This window comes from Patella vulgata, chromosome 7 (genome assembly GCF_932274485.2).
Source record: "Patella vulgata chromosome 7, xgPatVulg1.2, whole genome shotgun sequence".
NCBI lineage: Eukaryota > Metazoa > Mollusca > Gastropoda > Patellidae > Patella > Patella vulgata.
In genome coordinates, this window is record NC_065885.2 from 16081606 (window position 1) to 16103000 (window position 21395).

The 21395-nt window shown below is 33.0% G+C and overlaps 1 protein-coding gene across 1 annotated transcript in view; it reads right to left on the bottom strand.

Moving 5' to 3' along the window:
• The window catches only part of LOC126828201 (pleckstrin homology domain-containing family G member 5), a 180296-nt gene that overhangs the window by 117718 nt on the left and 41183 nt on the right, over nucleotides 1-21395 (bottom strand). The window contains exons 4-5 of the mRNA XM_056102167.1: nucleotides 3147-3276; nucleotides 1196-1349 (exon numbers count right to left, since the gene is read on the bottom strand). Coding sequence (XP_055958142.1) covers nucleotides 1196-1349; nucleotides 3147-3276 — 284 coding nt within the window. The remainder of the gene's footprint in view (nucleotides 1-1195; nucleotides 1350-3146; nucleotides 3277-21395) is intronic.

The following is a 21395-nucleotide window of genomic DNA, read 5'->3' on the forward strand; positions in this document are numbered from 1 at the left end:
AGGTAGTTTTTTTGTACTAGTGTTAATTAAGGTAATAATGCAGAGCAAGATACCTGTAATTCACCATAAACATAATATAAAGCGCGATCAGGTAGTTTTTTTGTACTAGTGTCAATCAAGGTAATAATGCAGAGCAAGATACTTTTATATAATTTATTAAGTATTAAATAGACATAATACTAAATCTCATTGAGGTAATAATATATATCAATATACTTTTACCTCAGTTATTAATTAACAAATAAGCACAATAGTAAAAATCAATAATTTGTTTTTTTTACAACTTCAAACTCATGCATGTGATGTGTCAAAGTACAAAAAGGCATTTATCTTGGCAACCACTGAACCCTTTAAAGTACACATTCAAAAATCTATTAGAAATTGAATATACAGCCAGGTTAAATTCAAATTAAACAAAGACGTTAGACATAAAGTCTCTTTAATTCAAAGATATATCTATTTCAAACAGGAGACATTCAAATGGGGGGAATATTGCATCACATGAAGTCATTGTGAAATCTAATTACTAAAAAGAAATAAGTCTGTTGTCATACATAAAAAAAATTTGTTAAGGGATTTTATTCACAGACTAAAGTCCCTGACCATTATTTTGTCTGAGAATATCTAATTTAAAAAGATTAATTTCAGAGCTAAAATGTACTCAAATTTATTACTTAACATTTAATTAAGAAAACAAAATCTCCAAGCTTGGATTCATTTGGAATAAAAAGAGGCCCAACGAGCCATTGAGCCACTCATCTTTTTAAAGAACATTGTTTATCCTTCAAATGAAAATCAGTGACTTTAAAGTTACAATTTCATATTTTTAAGTTATATTTTTAAAATGTAATAAAATAAAGCCCTAAAATAGATGGTATCTATAAACAGTCCTACCTTGTTAAAGAATAATCCTATTAATCCTATAATTCACTATTGCCAGTTGAGAAATTGGCAAAAATATCATTTTCAACTTCAAATTCAAACATTTGAAGATAGCTATTCTATGGTGGGGAATAGGAAAACAAGGGAGGTAATTGTGTTATTATTTCCGGTGTGAAGATTTTAAAGTGTGAGAAAGATAACCTATGATCGTATAATAGTGAGTTGACAACCTATTGAGCAAAAGACATAGAAATAATTATGTTTTGACTTTCTTAGAAAATATGAAATTGTAACTTTAACCTAATTTTCGTACCTTCTCTTTTCTTTAACAAACAATCCATCTACAGTATCACCACCATCAACAGTATCACCCTCTTCTTCGGACTCTTCACCGTCACTATTACTATTGCTATTATTGGTGGTGGTAATATCTGGAGTACGTCGTATAGGTGGACTAAATGGTTTTCCTACAAAAATAAAAATAGGTTAAAAGGCTAGATCAGGGTTCTTGTGTCAATTTTGTAAGCCAAAAAAAGTATCCAGTTAAGACATCTTCTGTCAGTCAATTTTCTTGTCACAAAATATCTAAATTAAATCAATTTCTGTTGTTCTAAATTTGTAGTGAATATAAATTAAATGTGATTTTGATTTGTTACGGTCTAGTCATTTGAAAAAAAAAAAATTCCCGCAAACAGTTTAACTGAATAGCTACCCTTTAGCACTTGGACTGCTTGAAAATACTGTTCCCTCTAAGTGCCTACATGGCCAGAGTCATGTAAATAGCTGTGAACTATTTAAGGACCTCATACCAGTTTTGTGACTCAAGCATTCTAGGGAGCAGTTGTTTCTGGTGATTTTATTCAAGAGCTACAAAACTCAAGGTAAAAAAAAGTATGTTTCTCTAATTTTCTCATGATACTGGGTCAGACTATATTTACATGTTCAAGGTGCTCAAGGGTTAAAACAAGCTATTATAAACTTTTATTCATTCATTATTTACTTAAAAATTGATGGCTTTAAGGAAGAAGTTGAACAAGGAATGACTTCCTTTCCTCAAAGAATCTGAAACTACAAACTAAAATTTGTAATATGATTCACCATATCTTAAAAAAAAAAAGTCGTTTGTCATTAAATTGCATTTTTTTGGAGAAAGCATAAGGCAAGGGAGAGAGAGAAATGGTGTTTAACATCCACTTGACAAAAACTAGGTAATTTTGGGACTAACACATGGTTCAAATTTATTTCAATAATTCGCTTGCGCGTATGGGTCTTTAGCAGTGGGAGGAAACCGGAGGACCCGGAGAAAACACACGAGGTTGGACAGGCGACCATACACCTTGTCACGTACAACCAGGGAATCAAAACCCTGCCAGTTGTTTCAACGACAGACCGTATGATACAGTGCGCACATGCTAACCCGGCCATCCAACCCCCCCCCCATAAGGCAAGACATAATGATAATGATATTCAAATTTTCAACAGGGGTTTATGGCAAGTGGGCTCGGTTGGTTTTCTGGTTTTTGCATGTGGTGAAAATTGTTAGCAAATTGGATGTACTTTTATTGCAAAGGTTTGAACAAAATAATTTCATACCCTCTTCATAATCTTAAATAAACATTTTTAAATATGAAAACATTAAAAATTCAATCAGATGAAACATGAAAAAGAAAGTCATGTTCAATGAATATTATAAGAATTAAAGTTCTAAGCCAAAATAAATTCAGTATCTTTCATATCCAAAAGTTGCATTAAAGATAAGCTATTTTGATATAGTTTCAAGATAAAGTATTAAATTGTGTTACTCTTATGAGTTAGTAACTTCGATTTGTGATGGAACAATTTAAAGGCAATATAATTAATTTTTTAGACAAGACGTAATTATATAGAATACAGGTATCTTGGATGTTTATTGCTGCCAACACTTCAACAAGAGTTTTCTCATCTTTAATAAGTACAGAATTATAGCTCCTAACACAAGCTTTATCTACGAATAAAATTTTAACAAAGACAAGCTGTCATCTCACTAACGAAACAACAATTTTATTTTGATGTCTTCTAGTTGTATGGTAGAGTTAAGGTCCACTTCCAGCTATGGTGATATCGCAGACAAAAATGTTTTCTAGGAAACTTGCGAGAGGAGCCAGTTAGTTGCATGACCTGTTGAGATTAATCAACATTTATGACCTTATGCCAGTATGGTGTCACTGTGAGATACCTCATCATCAAAAAATGAGTGCATAATAAATAAAAATGAGAAAACTTACTTTTTCTAGGAGCATCTAAAACTAAATGACCACTAAAATCTGGTTTCGAATGTATATCTGTATCACATGTTCGACATAATAATAATGGCTGATCTTTATTTAATTCAACACATTGTGGATGATGACAGATCTGTAAAAACAAAATAAAAAACATTAATCAAAATAAAGGAAAAGCAAAGTTATAAACCAAACCAGACAACAGTGAAGTTGACGTCCCACACCTCAATCCAAAAATAAATAGATGACACTCATTAATTACTTGCCCATTTATCTTTTAACAGAGCATCGCAAGCAATCAAATTGCTCACAACTCTGCTTAACTTATAACACTATATTATGTATACTTAACCAGAAAATGCTGTTTATTGAACTTAGTCAAGGTAAATGATGTAATGAAACCATACGCCATGTTTCAACACTTTCACTCCATTAGAATCAGAGGTATCATTTTCCAAAGCAGGAACAAATCAAATTTCTTATCTATGCTTAGCCTAAGCAGAAAATGCATGCTTGTCATAGAACTCAGTCAAGGTATTCGCCTCATGAACATCTTTAGTAAAACTGAATGTTCTACCTTAATTAAAAGAAGAGTTACTGATGGGTAGGTTCAATTTAATAATACTCTGTTTTCTCTGAAAGATGGGAGGGGAAAAAAGTCAAAGATAATTATGTATGGTATTGTCTGTCCTTTAATTCAGTGAATATGACAAACACTGCAATGTGGTTTTTATCCAAAGATTGAATTGTATTGTTCTTCTGTGGTGTGTTCATGCGTCTAAAAGCTATGACTTTTTATTTTAGCTTTGATACTCAGTGTTTTCTTGTGTTTTTATTGTACAGTTGTTTAGAGTATTTATATCATTCTATTGTTATTTTGTCAAGAAGAATAACATCAACTGACTGTCTATATTATGGTTACTGTGATGTTGTTAATTAAAATACAGTCAATTAAATAAGCAGCTGTTTTTTCCAGAAGTGTGTGTTTTTGCGTAGTGTCAATGAGGTTACAGATCATTTTTAAACTGATAGAGTTATCCCCCTTTAGTCTTCAGGGTAATGGAATATCACTTTTATGTTGAATCCATAATAATACAACATTGCCTTATTAAATCTATATTACTAATATAATTAATACATATGAAATATTTACTTTCATAATGTAGGAAATTATCATACATTTAGAAAAATTACCTTTCTCATTTATTACTAATCTGATCTATTACTGAAACATCTTCCAACAGAATTATTCTAAATAACAAGTTCTTTAGTGTTCAGGTGGGGAGGGGGAGGGGGGATGGCCGAATGGTTAGCGCGTGCACGTTGAATCATAAGTTCTGTCATTGAGTCAACTGGTATGGTTGATTCCCATCTTGGTCGCCTGTCCAACCTCGTGGGTTTTCTCCGGGTCCTCTGTTTTCCTACCACTGCTAAAGATGCCTATGCGCAAGCGAATTATTGAAATAAAATTGAACCATGTTAGTCCCGAAATGACCTAGTTTGTGTCAAGTGGATGTTAAACCCCATTTCTTTCTCTCTTTAATGTTCAAACTTTCCTCTGAAGTTAACAGTGAGATAATTTTAGTAAATTTAGAATTCATATTGTGTCTTGACCAGAAGACTTGTATAATCCTTGAAGGACATTTTGTGATTGAGCGTATTCATACCGAGAAAGTTCCTCAGGATATTACAGCTTTGTCAGCTGTGCAGGATTGAGTGTCCAGTCATTCGGATAGAATGAAAACCTGAGGTCCAGTTGGAATTGAATGAAGCGTAGGTGGAATCGCTACTGTTCGGGAAAAAGTAACCTACTCTCATAGAACAGTGCATGGGACAGGTCGATTTTAAATAGCTCCTTTAATTTCAATTCAGATAGGCAACAGTACATACACAAGTAATATTAAGACAGAAAATCTAACAGTTGGATATTTATGGGTTTTTTTATTTTTAAACAAATTTGAGATCACAGGTTAAGTTTTATGCACCATGTTAACTGTATTGTTTGTAAGACATAATGTAATCTAAATGGGTTGTATATTAGATATCATGCAATGGTAGCAAATATATCATTTAAAGTTTGAGTGGGTGCATATCACTCAATCTAAGTTGAACCATTTAAACTTGTTGTACAATAATATGATGTTACAACGGCTATATTATAATGCAAATGATCTGAAAAACCCATTGTCAACTGACACTGTCTTATGAATATGGTGAGAATCTTTAGGTCGAGTACGGGGGTATTGTTATATAAAACTACCCAAATCAGGGAGCGAAATTTACATGTCTGTGCATGATAGATGTGGATGTCAATATCAATGTAAACAAAAAGTTCAGATTCAGACATACAAAGGGTCTACCCTTTTGAACACAGCTTTAAGAAAGCGAACTTGAATTTCAAATGCAAAATGTTATGATAAATGAAACTTGAGAAAATTCACACATAACCCAAACCTAACTTCAAATAATTTTGGTAACTTTGTGATGGTAATCAGGCATGTTTTAAGACGAGTTATGATAACAGTTTCTGTGTGGTTATTGTCTACCAGTCAAATTATTCATAGAGCTAGGAGAACTCTAATCTCAGAATAAATATTTACTTGGATTCTACTTTCAATTTTATGTAATAAAATAAAATCAGGGGGTCTATGTGAGATATAATTAAAATATCATATAACCTATTGTCCAGTTACACAATGTTGTTAGAACAAGTTACACTTATCAACATTTCTTTAATGAAATGAAAATGAAATTGGGTTTAACATCCTACTTTTATGCACATACTGAGCTAATGACACTGTAACCCCAGTATCATTCGACATTCCTTTGATGAAATGAAAATGAAATGGGGTTTAACATCCTACTTTTATGCACAAACTGAGCTAATGACACCATAACTCGGGTATCATTTACTCTTGTGTATTCAACATTCCTTTGATGAAATGAAAATGAAATGGGGTTTAAAACCATCTTACTTTTCTGCACCAACTGGGCTAATGAAGATGGACAAAGGTCTGTCATTTTGAGACTAACATATAGTTAATGTTTTTCTATTGTCTCGTGTGCAAAAAAAGGGAGGTGAATTTTACCCAGACAGTGGCATTTCTGCCTAGTCTTCATTGAATTCCAACTGTCAAGGGTTCTTTTATATATATATAGGCAATGCGTACATGGTTGGATTTTGGTTTTCCAAATGACCTGGCGATATATACTTATCAGATTGGAGGTACTACCCCTGACATGGTAACATATACTTATCAGAGCGGAGGCACTACCCCTGACATGGTAACATATACTTATCAGAGCGGAGGCACTACCCCTGACATGGTAACATATACTTATCAGAGCGGAGGCACTACCCCTGACATGGTAACATATACTTATCAGAGCGGAGGCACTACCCCTGACATGGTAACATATACTTATCAGAGCGGAGGCACTACCCCTGACATGGCAACATATACTTATCAACTCGGAGGCACTACACCTGACAAGTGGGAACTGGGGTAGAATAATCCCGAGGTTCTACTCGGAACAAGCATGCATTCGAAACATGGGTTATTTGTGGGTCCAGTGCCTTTACCACTCAACTACCACAGCCCCATGTACAGATGAACGGATGACTAAATTTCAACATTATACATTGTTCACTATGCTGAGGACGTCTTCAAAAATGTCATCCATCAAGTACTCTGATTATGTGCACAGCCAATATGAAATGAAATAAAGACGGACATATGCCATGCAGTACATTATGAAGAAAATATAAACCAGATTTCATATCTATATGAAGGATTATGAATTCAGTGTTTCGTTTATTTTAAACATAATTCCATAGGTCCTAAATATATGAATAACTGTAATATGTATGTCAATAGGTTTCTATGTCATATAATATACAACACAGACACACAAAAGATTAAAAAAATATCAGATAATAATGCGATCTGTCATCTTAACTACAAAGATATAGAAACGTAAAGAAATCTTATTGAAAAGATGTTTATGATGCTATCTATAGTCCGGTACGACTAGGTCTCTAGGTAATTTAAACTTTATGAAACACATTTAAATGAACAGCCATTGAAATAAGATCTGATTATTGTTCACTAATACTATAAGAAACAGAGTCGGAGATTTTCCTCAATTGACCAACAATTTGTAAGGGTCTCGACTGTCAAAAGGATATTGCGGTTTTCAATACTATGTTTTTTTTTCTATAATATTTAGGTTATCATAACATTTCTATTTCTACTGGGAACAGACAGACACATTGATACAAATTCAAGTCACTCCAGATACACTGTCCTAGCTTGTCCACTGTCAATGGTCTTACAGCTCATTGGGTCATTTGCAAACCAATGGGTCATAGACCCTACTGCCGAGCTGGTTTACTGAATTTTAATTACAGGATGTTTCATTTTTTCATCTAGAAAATAGTAATAGTAATGACTGCATTAGAAATGTAATGGTAAATGTAATTAATTATATTTGTAATGAAAAGAAGCCAGCCTTGCCTCTGCCTTCTGCAGTCTGCCCATTTCCTCCCCACCCCACCATTTAATCTATGTATCCAATTGTGATTATTAGATTGGGTTGAGGTATCGTTTGCTCTCTATGTGGTATGATGTGCAGTTTCCTAGCACTATCTATTGGGACTGGGAACCATGGTGGCTCCCTAACCAGGACGTCCAGGGCTTGATCCTGGACATAAGCCAGTAAATATCTCATGATTTATCAGCCAGGTTTCAACTTGTGAGTGGTGTGAGGAGGGCTGGCTAGCAAGGAAAAGAAAAGGCCCATGTAAACTATTTGCAGCATGTGAAATATCACCTTTGAAAACAGTAAAACATATTATCCCTAGTGCCACTGTCCCATCAAAATGTCCCTCACAGCACACTTTATAAGCCCGGTTGATGCAGAATAGTCAAATATTAAACCTCATTCTATTTCTAATGTGACTGTTTATATAATTATAAATTACACTGGGACATGACCATATATAGTGATAGTGCAGTTTGTAATAAGGTAGTGATATGTCTCCCATTAGCATTACAGTGAAGTCTTGTCATACTTAAGCAATAAGATATTCCTGAAGCAATGGCCCGACAAATCCCTCTCTGGCCATTGCTGGATTGGCTTCTGATACTTGAGCATTTGACGGAGCATGTCTATTCTTCCTGTTCAATCAATCAAATGACAGCCCTTCGTTTAATCTGGGTCTTCCTTAAAACTTTGGACAGTGATTTAAGGTATTAAAAACGGTGAAAGTATTGTTCGTCTCCAAACAGTATTGTTTACATTGTATTCGTTTTGATAGCCTCGTTTGTCACGCAATTAGTTTTTCTGCAATATTCTGTAGAATCGGACTATTGATCAGCCATAATTTGGAACAGAAATTTGCTTCCTTTACAGCAGTGTTAAGTGGGATTAGCTCTAATCAAACGAAACACTGCAAGGAGTATGAAGCAATTGTGTACTGCTTCAAAATCCCAAATCTGATAAAATTGTGACATCATCCTAGTGCAGCTTGCAGTAAGTGGTGGTGTCTCCCAACAGCATTATAGTGAAGTCTTTGTATACATGTATACATGAGACCCCTTATACTGAATAATATTGAAATACTTAAAAATTCTAAATTTGAGAAAACTGTGAACGTTCCAAGCCTGTGACGCTCAAGTTCTGACATGAACAATAGAAGGCACAAACTATAGGAATAACAAAAATTTGTGATATTGTTGTAGAAATATGATTGATAACTTGTCTGGAGATAAAGACTATTATTATTGTTTACATACATGTTGTTAAAGAAGAATAGAATGTTTGATTTATTGATGATGACAACTTGTATTGACAGGTCAGTCCAGGTTATTGTTATAGAGACAACTATATTATAATAATATACCTTTCTAAATAACAGACTGTCCACTGTCAACCTCATCCCACTCCTATAAAACATGTACTTTATCAATAAATTGTTTTGTCACCTGGACATTTTTAGTTGTTATACCAATGTAGAGAGAGAGAGAGAGAGAGAGAGAGAGAAATGGGGTTTAACTCCACTGACACAAACTAGGTCATTTCGGGACTAACATATGGTTCAGTTTTATTTCAATAATTTCTCTTGTGCGGAGGGATCTCTAGCAGTGGGAGGAAACCGGAGTAACCCAGAGAAAACCCACGAGGTTGGACAGGCGACCCTACTACTTGTTGCATACAACTGGGGGATCGAAACCACACCAGTTGACTCAATGACAGACGATACAGTGCGCACATGCTAACCATTCGGCCTTCCTACCCCCCACCAATGTCTTCAACACTCAACCCGTAATAAGAGCAGGAGAACCACACTACACGTAAAACAAAACCCTATAAGACAAACCTATGGACACGACAAACTAAAACTACACAGACATTGTAGAGAGATGTTAAAATACAGTTCTGCACAGAGGCATGTTTCAGGACTTTCACATCAACATTTTGCGACCTTGGATGAACCAAATATTTTATGATAGAATATGATGATCATCTCTAGCATTATCTCAATTGTTTTTATATGTTTTAAGTACTTTTACACATGCCTAGAAATTTAACTGTATTTTAAGGATAAAATCTTTGAAATTCTAATTTTATGGCAGGTAATTTGACTAACTGGAAAGTTATCTTGTTAACTAATTTCACTACCAGTCATTCAAGTGGCAAGTGGTATATGTTTACTGGACAACCCTTCCTTATACTTACTTGTATTGTTCAATTCCTCCGACACCTGACCAATATGATTGATGACTTCTGACTATAATACCCCTATCAACAATGCTTCTTTATATAGATATATTGTTTTATTATATATTTAGATTCCAGTAAGACAAGTTATTCTGTGTGATTAAAAGGTTGGGCACAAGAACTCAAATTCCAGTCAATATAATTTTAAGTGCCTTGAAAATCATATCTATACCTGTTGGAGTTATAATGATAATGGTTGTAATGATTATCAAGTCACTCATACAATCGAACAACGAAATTCCTTAAATGAGATATGCAACCCTCTTAAGCAATTCTAGCAATCGATTCCGGAGAGCTCAATACTTTGATTTGAAACTTTCAGTCACAGTAAATAGTTAGTTTCTTCCCTATTATTCCCGACCCCTCATGGAAAGTGAAACTTTGTATTTCTTCCAAAGAGTATCAAAGAGCTTCAAATATTATTATTTGTACAGTGCTAGGATAAAGGTTTTTAAAAGTATTTCGCAAAAAATCACCCAGTTTTATTCACCAAAATATATTTGAGACTGCACCTTTAATGTCTATTCTAAACTAACAGGTTCTCTTCTGGACCAGCAATAATTCGATCTTTAGAGATTTAAAGAAATCGGAGTGCAAGGAAACTTGAGATGAAACCCACAAACTGCATAGTTTACAGTTCTTTTGATCTACAAAAGGGGGAATTTAGACCACCACCTATGGCCTTAAATAGTTTTAAATTTTCATTAAAGAATTGTACATTTCTATGAAATGTTTCCAGAAGTTTTTGCACAAGTAATGACTTTCAGGAGAGTATAGCGATGATAAACCAATTTGTAATATAGTGCACACATTTACGATCATATGTAACAGGCAATTTGTCTCAAAATTTATCTCAAAATTTCTACATTTGACAAGAATGAAAACGTCTCCAGTAGTTTTACTTAAAGAGCTCTAGGGTGTTCTAGATTTATTAAAAATAAATATATGATATGACAGGTAGATGTATATTTCTATTGTTGTTTGGGTCATTACCTACTAACAACAACAGACCACACTGCGAGATAATATACTCACAATCATCAAACTCTCGGTCTGGTAATACGAGCTCCCGTTTTCAATCACCGCTAACAAAGCATGGATAAAGTTTGTATTGACTGACAAAATAAGCTTGGATGATTCCCCATAAATTAATGAAATTGATCTCTTAAAGATATTATATGAAGCCTCTTATTGTTGTCCCGTAACTAATCTCGTTAGAAGCTCAATATGAATCAAGTTTTTTTCTATTGTGTTCTATTATATACATGTATATCCAACCAGTAAAATGGCCTAGAGTGTTGAGTAACCTTGGGTTTTTTAATTTAAATTACTAAGCTGCTTTATTTTGTCAAATTTATGTGATACCCCCCAAAAAAACAAAGTGTCAAAACATATTAAGTTTAGGTTAAAATCAACAAATAAATCGAAAATTAATTTGAAAACCTTACTGTGAAATTAATGTTTTCTTTTGTCTATCGTACCCCTGTAGTTTTGAGTATAATGTATTGTAGATATTTCCACAAAACAAACTTGGGTTATGGGTGGAATTAGACTAATTATGTGGAACTGCTTTACAAACAATTTTTAAATTTATATTTCATAAATTACAAAATATTTTAAAATTTAAATTTCATAAATTACAAAATATCTTAAATTTATATTTTATAAATTACAAAATGTTTTACAATTTATATTTCATAAATCACAAAATATTTTCAAGGTTCTTGTTGGACCATGCTGGGATTTTAACCAGGGACATTCAAGTAAAGAGGACCGTGTCCTTGCCACTCAACTTCCATGGACCTTGCATAGTTAATGCGTTTGTCATCTTTATTTGTCCAATGTGAAAAATAAAAGAGACAATACTTTAGTTTATTCTAGATTGACATACAATTTAGTGTGAAGTATTGGGGTCATGAGAGGATGAACCCTATCTTTCTGTTCCAGATTTTTTGGGGCTGTCAGAACATTCAGGACCATTTCTTGGCCCATCATTGACATAACAAAATGACAATCCTCAAGGGAACGACCAGTACACATCTAAGATATCAGTCTCTATCTTAATCTACATGTTATTATATATTTAACAAAACCAGATTAAGTTTTTAAAATATTGATTACCTATCAAACAAATACAATACTACAACATTTTTTATCTATATCTAGCACGTTTCTTTACTACATATTCATTTATCCCCTCTTGACATAAATATTCTATAGGTCACATTTTTATGTTACTACCCTTGAATCAAGAATCAGACCCTTAAATTAGTTCTTTAGGTGTCGTCAGGGTTGTGAGATAAGCCTGACCCAAACTCATTTATTTTGCTTTTTATTTTATATTAAAAGATCAGATATTTGCAATATGAAATAAACGAGTTACAATTAAATTTTAATCTTATATTATTATAACTATACTTGAGCATCTAAGCCACGTTGTATAAATGTGCAGTATGTTCTTTTCATTAAACAATTAGCTGTGTCTGAAATGAAATTGGGTCTAAAGTCTTCTTTTCTGCAGCTACTGGGCTAATGAAGATGGGTATATGCCATGCAGTGTGCTATGACCAGAAAGTTTGCCGAGACAAAGGCGTTTCTGTCATAGGTTCTTTTACGTGTATGCTTTTTGATCCATCTGAAGACCTTACGCAGTTCCTTGCCTGGACCTTCATACTGCACCAATGAAAAGGGGGAAAGATAGCAGAACTTTCTCTGCTTTTTAGTGAGTCATCACCTTACACACACAGCCACCATCACTCCATCTATGTGTTTAATGTCACATTTTTATGCCATATATACTGGCCACGGAAGTGGAATATATATCATAAATTTGTTTTTATGGAGGTAATTGAAAACCTGTTTATCCTTACCTTAATAATGTGCTCTCCTAAAACTTTAAACGTTTCAGTACCTGTAACAGTACCAGGTTGTATTTCCACATGTTTGATCACAACATCGATATTACATATTTTATTTTCATCACAAAAACAGGTTGGTAAATTAAAATGTCTGGCAAACAAGTTACGTATTGCTGGACCTTTATATTCACTAAAGTCATCCTCCAATTCCAAAATTTCTAGTTCTGCTTCAGGATCTGGAGTTGGAGGTCCAGATGAGAAGTATGATTGATCTCCGCGTAAAGTGCTATCCGTAGATTCACCCTCCACCTCATTTATTAAATCCTCAAACATTTTAGTAATATCCTGATCAAGCTCATTTCCGCTGTCGTCGGTGACCAGAACTGGTGAGACACATTCTGGAGAAGCTGGTGAAAGTGGTGATATGGACATACAAGCCCCAGAATCACCTTGTTCTGAATCTCGAGAGACTGGTTCATCAAAGAATACTGAGGCACAACTAGCTTCTAAGCTTAAATCACAGTCAGAAGAGGTACTTATTGGTCTTTCATCATCCTTTCCACTGTCTTTCTTTTTCCGTTTGGTCAAGAATTTTTTCTTAAAATTTTTCTGTTTTAACTTCATTTTGAAAGTTTTATATAGTTTTTATTCCAGAAGTAAAATTCTCGTTCAATAATAAAGAGTTTTGTTTAAATTTAAATCATCACATCATTTCCTATAATTGAATAAACAAAATGTTGAACATTGATGCTAAATGGAATATAGATACTCTCTACTGGAGGATTTAAAAATAGAACCAATCATATACAAGAAAAGCAGCAAAAGAGAATGAATATATCTTTTCTACAATCAACTTCATAAATAAATAATTTCACTATAAAAACAAGAAATATCCAACAACAAACTGCCTGCTAATTAATACCCTCTTAAAACCAACTTTTACAATTTGCACTACTTTCACTTTTTCTTAAAGTCTGAATCCACTCTTCACTAATTACACTGAAATACTCCTCAAATTTACCTACTTATGCATATAATATTATGAAACTTGACCTAATACCAAACTAAATGCACACTTAAATTTAATCCATTTTCAATCTTCTTCATAACACTTGTCAATCTTAAAATAATTCAAACATGATGTACTCACCGTGAAGACATATAGACACTTACAAAAATTCTGCTCACTTAAAATTTTAATAACATAGTGTACTTTTTTCTATGTGTTTTAAGCTTCTTATCTATGGTTGAGACAGGTAGAGACCACCTTAAAAACAACATACCCATCTCAATGTACGCTTTATTTATAGAAAATCCCTTATAAAACTCTACTTCAAATATTTGTCAACATAACAAAAAACACAATCTTTCAAAACTCGAATAAATAATTCCATTTAAAGTTTAAAGAGAAAAACTATAGACTTGCCCCACACGAGGTTCAATTCAATCAGAATGACATTTTCACCAGAAAAATATTTTTCCCCCTTGCAATGCTACAGTATTATTTGACAACAATATCCATGCAATATGTTCATTCATAAAACTACATCCGAAAAGAATAAAATTACAAATCCTTTGCAATTAAAACGCTTATGCTTTAATAATTTGATACCACACAACTTAAATTGAATAGAAAAATGAAATACTCTTTAAAGCTGTCAGCTTAATGTCATTTTATTCAACTATACATGCATGTCCGAATACAAAAGCGGTGTTTTAAGAACGTCTCACAAGGTCAGTTAAATCTTGATAAATAAAGGTGGATAAAATGGTCGTCAAACAACGGTAGACCTATCCTAGAATATCCAAGTATTATAATCAATCTATTCAGTTCTATATATCAGGTGAAAATCATAAACTTTAAATCTTGAACTTTACAAAAAGCTTTGTTGATTCTTACATTAATATATACTTATTGTATATTTAGTTTATCATACAATATCATTGTCAGGCTTACATGTAAGACTGTCTTGGGGGCAAAATAAATTAAATGTTTTTATAATGATTCCCCTCTAATTTGGTTCCTCCTCACCACACACGGATCTCAGAAAAACAAGGAAACATTTAATCAGTTGTCCAATTGTCATCAGGAACATGCCCTTTAACAGATTTTCACATTATCAGAAACTTTTTCTTAGTTTCAGAGACTGTCATCTGCAGTAGAATTTTGTCTTTATTAAAGTAGAAAACAAGTTTTAATCTAAAACTCTAGAAACATATTACGCCAGCACCGTATATAGTTGCACATGCAGTACATACATATATATCACTATCACAAATTAAGTATATCGACACAATAACGATGTTTTTATATCTTTCAAGTATTTATGAGTCAATAAATATTTCCAAGTCATATATATTTCTACATATGCAACTGTCAACACAAGAATCTTTGAAGGATGTAATTGAAAAAAGAAAATGTTCTATCCCAATAATTTATCGCATCACATGTGATTATCGATGTACAAGCAACTACTTCCGTGCTCAGTAATCATAAACATATTTCTAAATTTACGAATTACCCAAGTCATAAGCTATTTGTCATTCACGGATATGAAGTATTTTTTTCTGCGTCAATAAACATGTCCATATAACGATGTAATCTATCAATCAGTCAATATCGGGGATATTATAAGTCACGTTTATCCTTCTACTTTTGGTCATCTTCGCAGTTCTTTCTACCCACTCATCATTTGATTGACACCTGTCATGTAATAACCTTTTGATTAGTTTTAATATAGGCAAAAGTTCCTATTAACATGACCATCTTGCCTAAGAGTACAAGACTATTTAAAGTCGTTGATTGTCCTCTTCATTTTTTGGACAATATCTAATTATGCACACCTTAAAGATGCATTATGTAAGACTCAAGAACGAAGTCTTTCTTTTTTCCTTAAATATTATATAAACTATTATTTAGACATTTATTCAACTGACCAGCTCATAGTCGACTCTCTAGACCACCAAAGGGTCATGATTTTTAATAGATTGAAACACTGTCACCATTTAATAATCTAATTTAAAAATAGATAATTGAGACTTTGTTTATTATTGTAAAAATGGTAGCAATGAAAATTGAAACACTATATTCTAATCAAAACTCCCAACATTTATAACTTCCCACAGAATAAAGCAATTTGAATGGAATTTTCAATATATTCTTTTTTCTTTATCTATTTTTGAACCATTACAGAGAGAACTCGTGGCTCTTACATTTAAATCTTACATAATACATCTTTAATCAAATTTACTCACATTGATTATTTAACATTTAATTAAAAAAACAAAATCAAAATATTAATGTTGGATAATCTCCAGATTAACAAGTCGACGATAAACAATTATAGGTGGTAGTAGTTGGTATTGACCACATCCTGTTTATATCACAGGATGCTGAATGTTGCGAAATATTCGATTCATCACATCTTTGTAAACACTGAACGAAATTGAACAATGTTTGAACTAGTAATATTCCTATTAGAGAATTAAAGGCGCTAAATCTCGATTCTTTGGCACATAGAAATAGTCAAATGAATGTATATAAACTGATTTACATTCAATCATTTTCGTTTTTACTGTAATGTTCGGAGAAATACACGAAAAGTGCAAATTGAATGGCTGTCTTTGATATCCGGTTATTCCAGTAGCCTTGTGAAATATGTTTAGCCTCGTTCATACAGTCACTCCATTACAAATGGCATTCGATCAACGCCGGATTAACCACGGGGCACCATGGGGCCCAGGCCCCAGGGCCCCCCACATTAGAGGGCCCCCACAAAAATCTCATTGCGCGCCTTGAGCATGGTCGGACCAAGGACTCCAACGGCCGGTGACCTAGTGACCGGGCCCCTCCGATGCTCCGAGATGTTTTCTGAGTGGATCGCCGGAATTCAACGCTATTAACAGGCGAATTGTTAACGTTGATCTAAATTGACCAATAAGTCGTGTTTGCAATGTTAAAGACTGCGGATGACACTGAGTTAAAGACTTAGCTACTTTAATTTTAAATATTACTCAAATAAACATCAGAGGCTTAGACCATTATTTTTGTATCCTTTTAGTTTGTTGATTTGATTGACAGCTGCCATGGTAATAGTTTTAATATAGATATTTAAAAAAAAAAATGAAGCCTAAATGTTCAAATTGACCAGATCATTAAACAAGGTCACCTATCTCTTTTTGCTTTTGCCCTCAAAGACCATAAAACTGTTTGCTTGATGATTGATTAGTATAGGTTTAGTAAATGCATAGAAATGGTCAACTTGCCTTAGGAAATTGAACGAAGGTCAGGCTTTTTTTCCAATAAATTTTATCAAAATTTTATCAAATTTTCGATTGAGACCTTCCTGATCTTCTGGCTGGGATTCAAACAGTTTAAAAAATGGACCATCAAAAGATTTTACAAAATACTAATAGGTGGCACTGGCTTTTTAAAATTGTCTGCAGAGGGAGAGAGAGAGAAAAATGGGGTTTAACGTCCACTTGACATAAACTAGGTCATTTCGGAAGTAACTTATTGTTCAATTTTATTTCCATAATTCGCTTGCGTGTGGGGGTCTTTAGCAGTGGGAGGACCCGGAGAAAACCCACGAGGTTAGACAGGGGACCCTACTCCTTGTCACATACAACTGGGGAATCGAAACCCCGCCAGTTGACTCAATGACAGACTTTATGATACAGCGCGCATCCTATCCTTGTAATTACTGAATGCAGTTGAATCATTATTTTGACTGATATTCCTTTTAGAGATTCAACTTTCACAATATTGTAGTTTGGAGGTCCCATGTTCGATCCCTGCGAAGTTCATCAGGATCTGGCGTGGTTCCACCTTGTCAGTGGACCCCGGTTCATTTCATTACATTTTTAATAAACAGTCAGAAAAAAAGTGATATATGAACCAAACTGACAAATGAAATGAAATGAAATGAAATGGGGTTTAACGTCCTACTGTTTTGCTCCGAACTGGGCTAATGAAGACGGACATACGCCATACAGTGTGCTATGAAGGAAATTTTGCCCACACAGCAGCACTACGGCCTACTCTTATATCGAATTCCAACTGTCAAGGGATCTTTTACGTGCACGCCAATGTGTACACGGGACCTCGGGATGAACTTTCTCGGCCAATGCAGGGATCGAACACCCGACCTCCAGGCTAGCGAGCCAGCGAACCAAACTGACAACAATGTGATAAAACTTATGACATAAACACTACATCACCATTTTAGAGTGCTCTTATCGGTATAATGGTTCATTAAATCACAAAGTAAACAGGCATATCATTTTTTAGCCTAGCCTCTTTCTTCAAGAAATATTCTATTCATTTATTAACTATTCAATTCAAAGCAATTCAACAGCTACAGTATTTCTGAAGAATGTCGATTCACATGCGGGCGATTGTATTCACCATTTTAAACATGCATTTAAAGAATCTTTTGTTGTGTTAATTTTATAAGTGTCCCGTCCATTGTTCGATAATCTGTGTTTAAATAGCATGTGATAGCTCTCGGCTATAAATCTTTTTTGTTACATCATGTAATAAAATAAATACACAAACAATCTACTTGAAAAAAATATATGTAGCGTGAACTACAAATGATACATATTAAACGTCTATGTGATCAAAAACTAACTCTAGTCATTTTGAAAGGAGATAGTTTTAATGTCTACTTAACACAAACATTATTTTGAGAGTAACATGTCAACTTTTATTTCAATGATTTGCTAAGCAATGGGAGAAAAGTAGAGAATGGGAGAAAACCCATTAGTCTGGGAAGACAACCATATTCAAAATCCTGCCACACATCACTTGGCCACTGATCCCCCTGGGTCCTTCTGAGATTAAGAGGATAATTCTATTCTGGAAGATAATGCTAACATGATATTATATGAGAGAGAGAGAGAGAGAGAGAGAGAGAGAGAGAGACCTTTAACCTATCATCAACACAATACTCTGCTGGTTATATGAATACCTTTAACCCATCGTCAACACAATACTCTGGTTATATCGAGACTAGTATACAGTAAATTTTATTTACTATGTGTAAATGCTATATACGATGTAAAGTTTTGTCTGAAAAACTGCATCTGCCTACTCTTCAACAAATTTGAAATATTCTTTTAGACGCAAGCCAATATGTATAAGTGGCAAACATTGGCTTTCTGTACCATTCCAACAATGAGACACCCTTTCGCTGACAGCTCTACAGATGAAACTCCTGATATTTGCAAACAAGTCTTCAAAAATATATTTAAAAAGGGAGATGTCTTTAATTTAGGTAAAAAAAAAAATAAGTGTTGAACTATGATAATTTCTTGTCGTTTTTTCTTTTTTAAATAAAAATTTTCATCTCACAAAAAAAATAAAAATATAATCGAATTAAGTTAAGATTTATAATTTCCCCCAAAATCAAAGAGGCTGCATCAATTTAAATTGCTTACTTTGCATTTTTTTATATGGTAAGTATAAAGTTATCATATTTCTTATAACAGTAAAAAATAATATCACAGCTTGTACAACCTTGACTGAACCCCCCTGCTACTGTTATGGGCATGCTCATGTATCCAAACTGAATAAAGAAACAACTTTTCACAATATATTATAAATGCTTTTTTTCACTGATATATTTGTAATATTAAGATTATTTCTCAGCAGGGCACATCAAATATAAGCAGATATTTAATATAAAATAATAAAAATATACTGTAAACTTTAACTACACCCATAACAATTAACATAAAAAAACCAACTTTCACGATTTTATGGTTTAAATAAATTGAGATTATATATTCCAAAATAACAAGGTATACTATAGGCCTCACCAAACACAAAGCTTATATCAAATCCTAGTGAACTAAACTTTAAAGATACATTAGTTAAGAGTTTAATAAAGAGTTGGTCATTCTTGCTATAATAATTCAAAAAAAGATGATAAAAAAAGAAAATATTGAAAATTTCATTCAAATTACTTCATTCTCAGCCAAGTTTTCATTGTTTGTAGTTTTGACAAGATGTGTGCACAGTGGTAACCAAGGCACTGGTATAATCGGGACTTAGCCTCGCTTTCCCATTTTTAAATTAAATTTTTAAATGGCAAACCGTTTTAATTTAATTAAAATCTTGAGTATCCGATGTCATCAAGAGTCGATTATGGTCTTGTTTTGTTAATTTTGTTAATAAATTTCTAATTAATAGTTCATATAACATTTCAGGCCTAAAGATAGACCTGCAATAGGCAGATTTAGCTCTTGCATAGTGTATGTTTAAGTCATCTACTTTGCTAACCTTATGAATGATAATAAATGCATTCATATAAAAGTCAACAAATACTAATTCAACCCCATATGTCTAAATATCATTGAAGATTAGAAGTTTAAACAAAATGGCACTTCAACTCTCCAAAGCATCATTTTCCCACATACATTATTCAAAGAGTATTCTAGTTACAGTCATAGACCTAAGGTATAAGTACAGTACTTATATATAGTAGATATACAGGTAAATTTATACTGATAATACAATATAAGTATATTGACAGTTATATACTTGTAAGTATACAAATCATCTCATATATAAGAAATTTTATACCCTCCTTCAATAAGTGCTCAGTATACAGATATTTAAAATCAATGAAATGGGGTTTTACATCCCACTTTTCATCTCCAAAACTGATATCAAGGTTTAAGAGCAACCATCTTAATTCTTAGTCAGTATCTCTATTTGTTAGATAAGTATGAATTAAAAGTATTTTGTAACAACAAAAATAGACAATGCACAATAACTGCACAACAAATGACAGAACAAACCATAACAATAAATTTTATATTCTTGAACAAAGAGTGGCTTCATATGCTAATTTGGAGTTTATTTTTTAATTAACAAATTTCGGTAATCAAAAAGAAAAATCCTCTAAAAATCCTCTCTGTAAATACTTTTTAATAAACATCCTAATTTATTCAGTATACTCAGATCGAATATTAATAATTATTTATCATTATTAATCACATTACGCCAATACCAATACTTAAATATTTGACTATTATAATAATACACATGATCATTATATATGTTCTGGGACACACACAACCCCTAACATTGCACAAATGATCATAAAAATAAAAATGATGGTATGTTAACCCCATCATGACTGTCAACAAGATGTTAACTTTCCATTCCAATATTCTCTAAACGACCTACACATCTATCATGGTAATCCACAAATATCAAATAAACAATATCCCATCATTTTCCCCCTGACCTTTATAATGATGGAACCACAGTAAACATTCAATAAACTTATGATACATAATGGTTAATTGTCCTTATTCAAAAACAAGGTTTTCCATAATTTGTTATCACCTTAAAAATGATAGTACCATTATTTAAATTCCATAATAAACCACAATGAATCATTCTTATTCAAAAACAAGGTTTTCCATAATTTGTTTTCGCCTTAAGAATAATCGTAGAACCACGGTGAATCAAAGTACCATTATTTAAAGTCCATACTCAATAAACAACAATTACTGATTTTTATTCAAAAACAAGGTTTTCCATAATTTGTTATAATAGAAACATAGCACCATAATTCAAAGTCCATATTTACTAAGC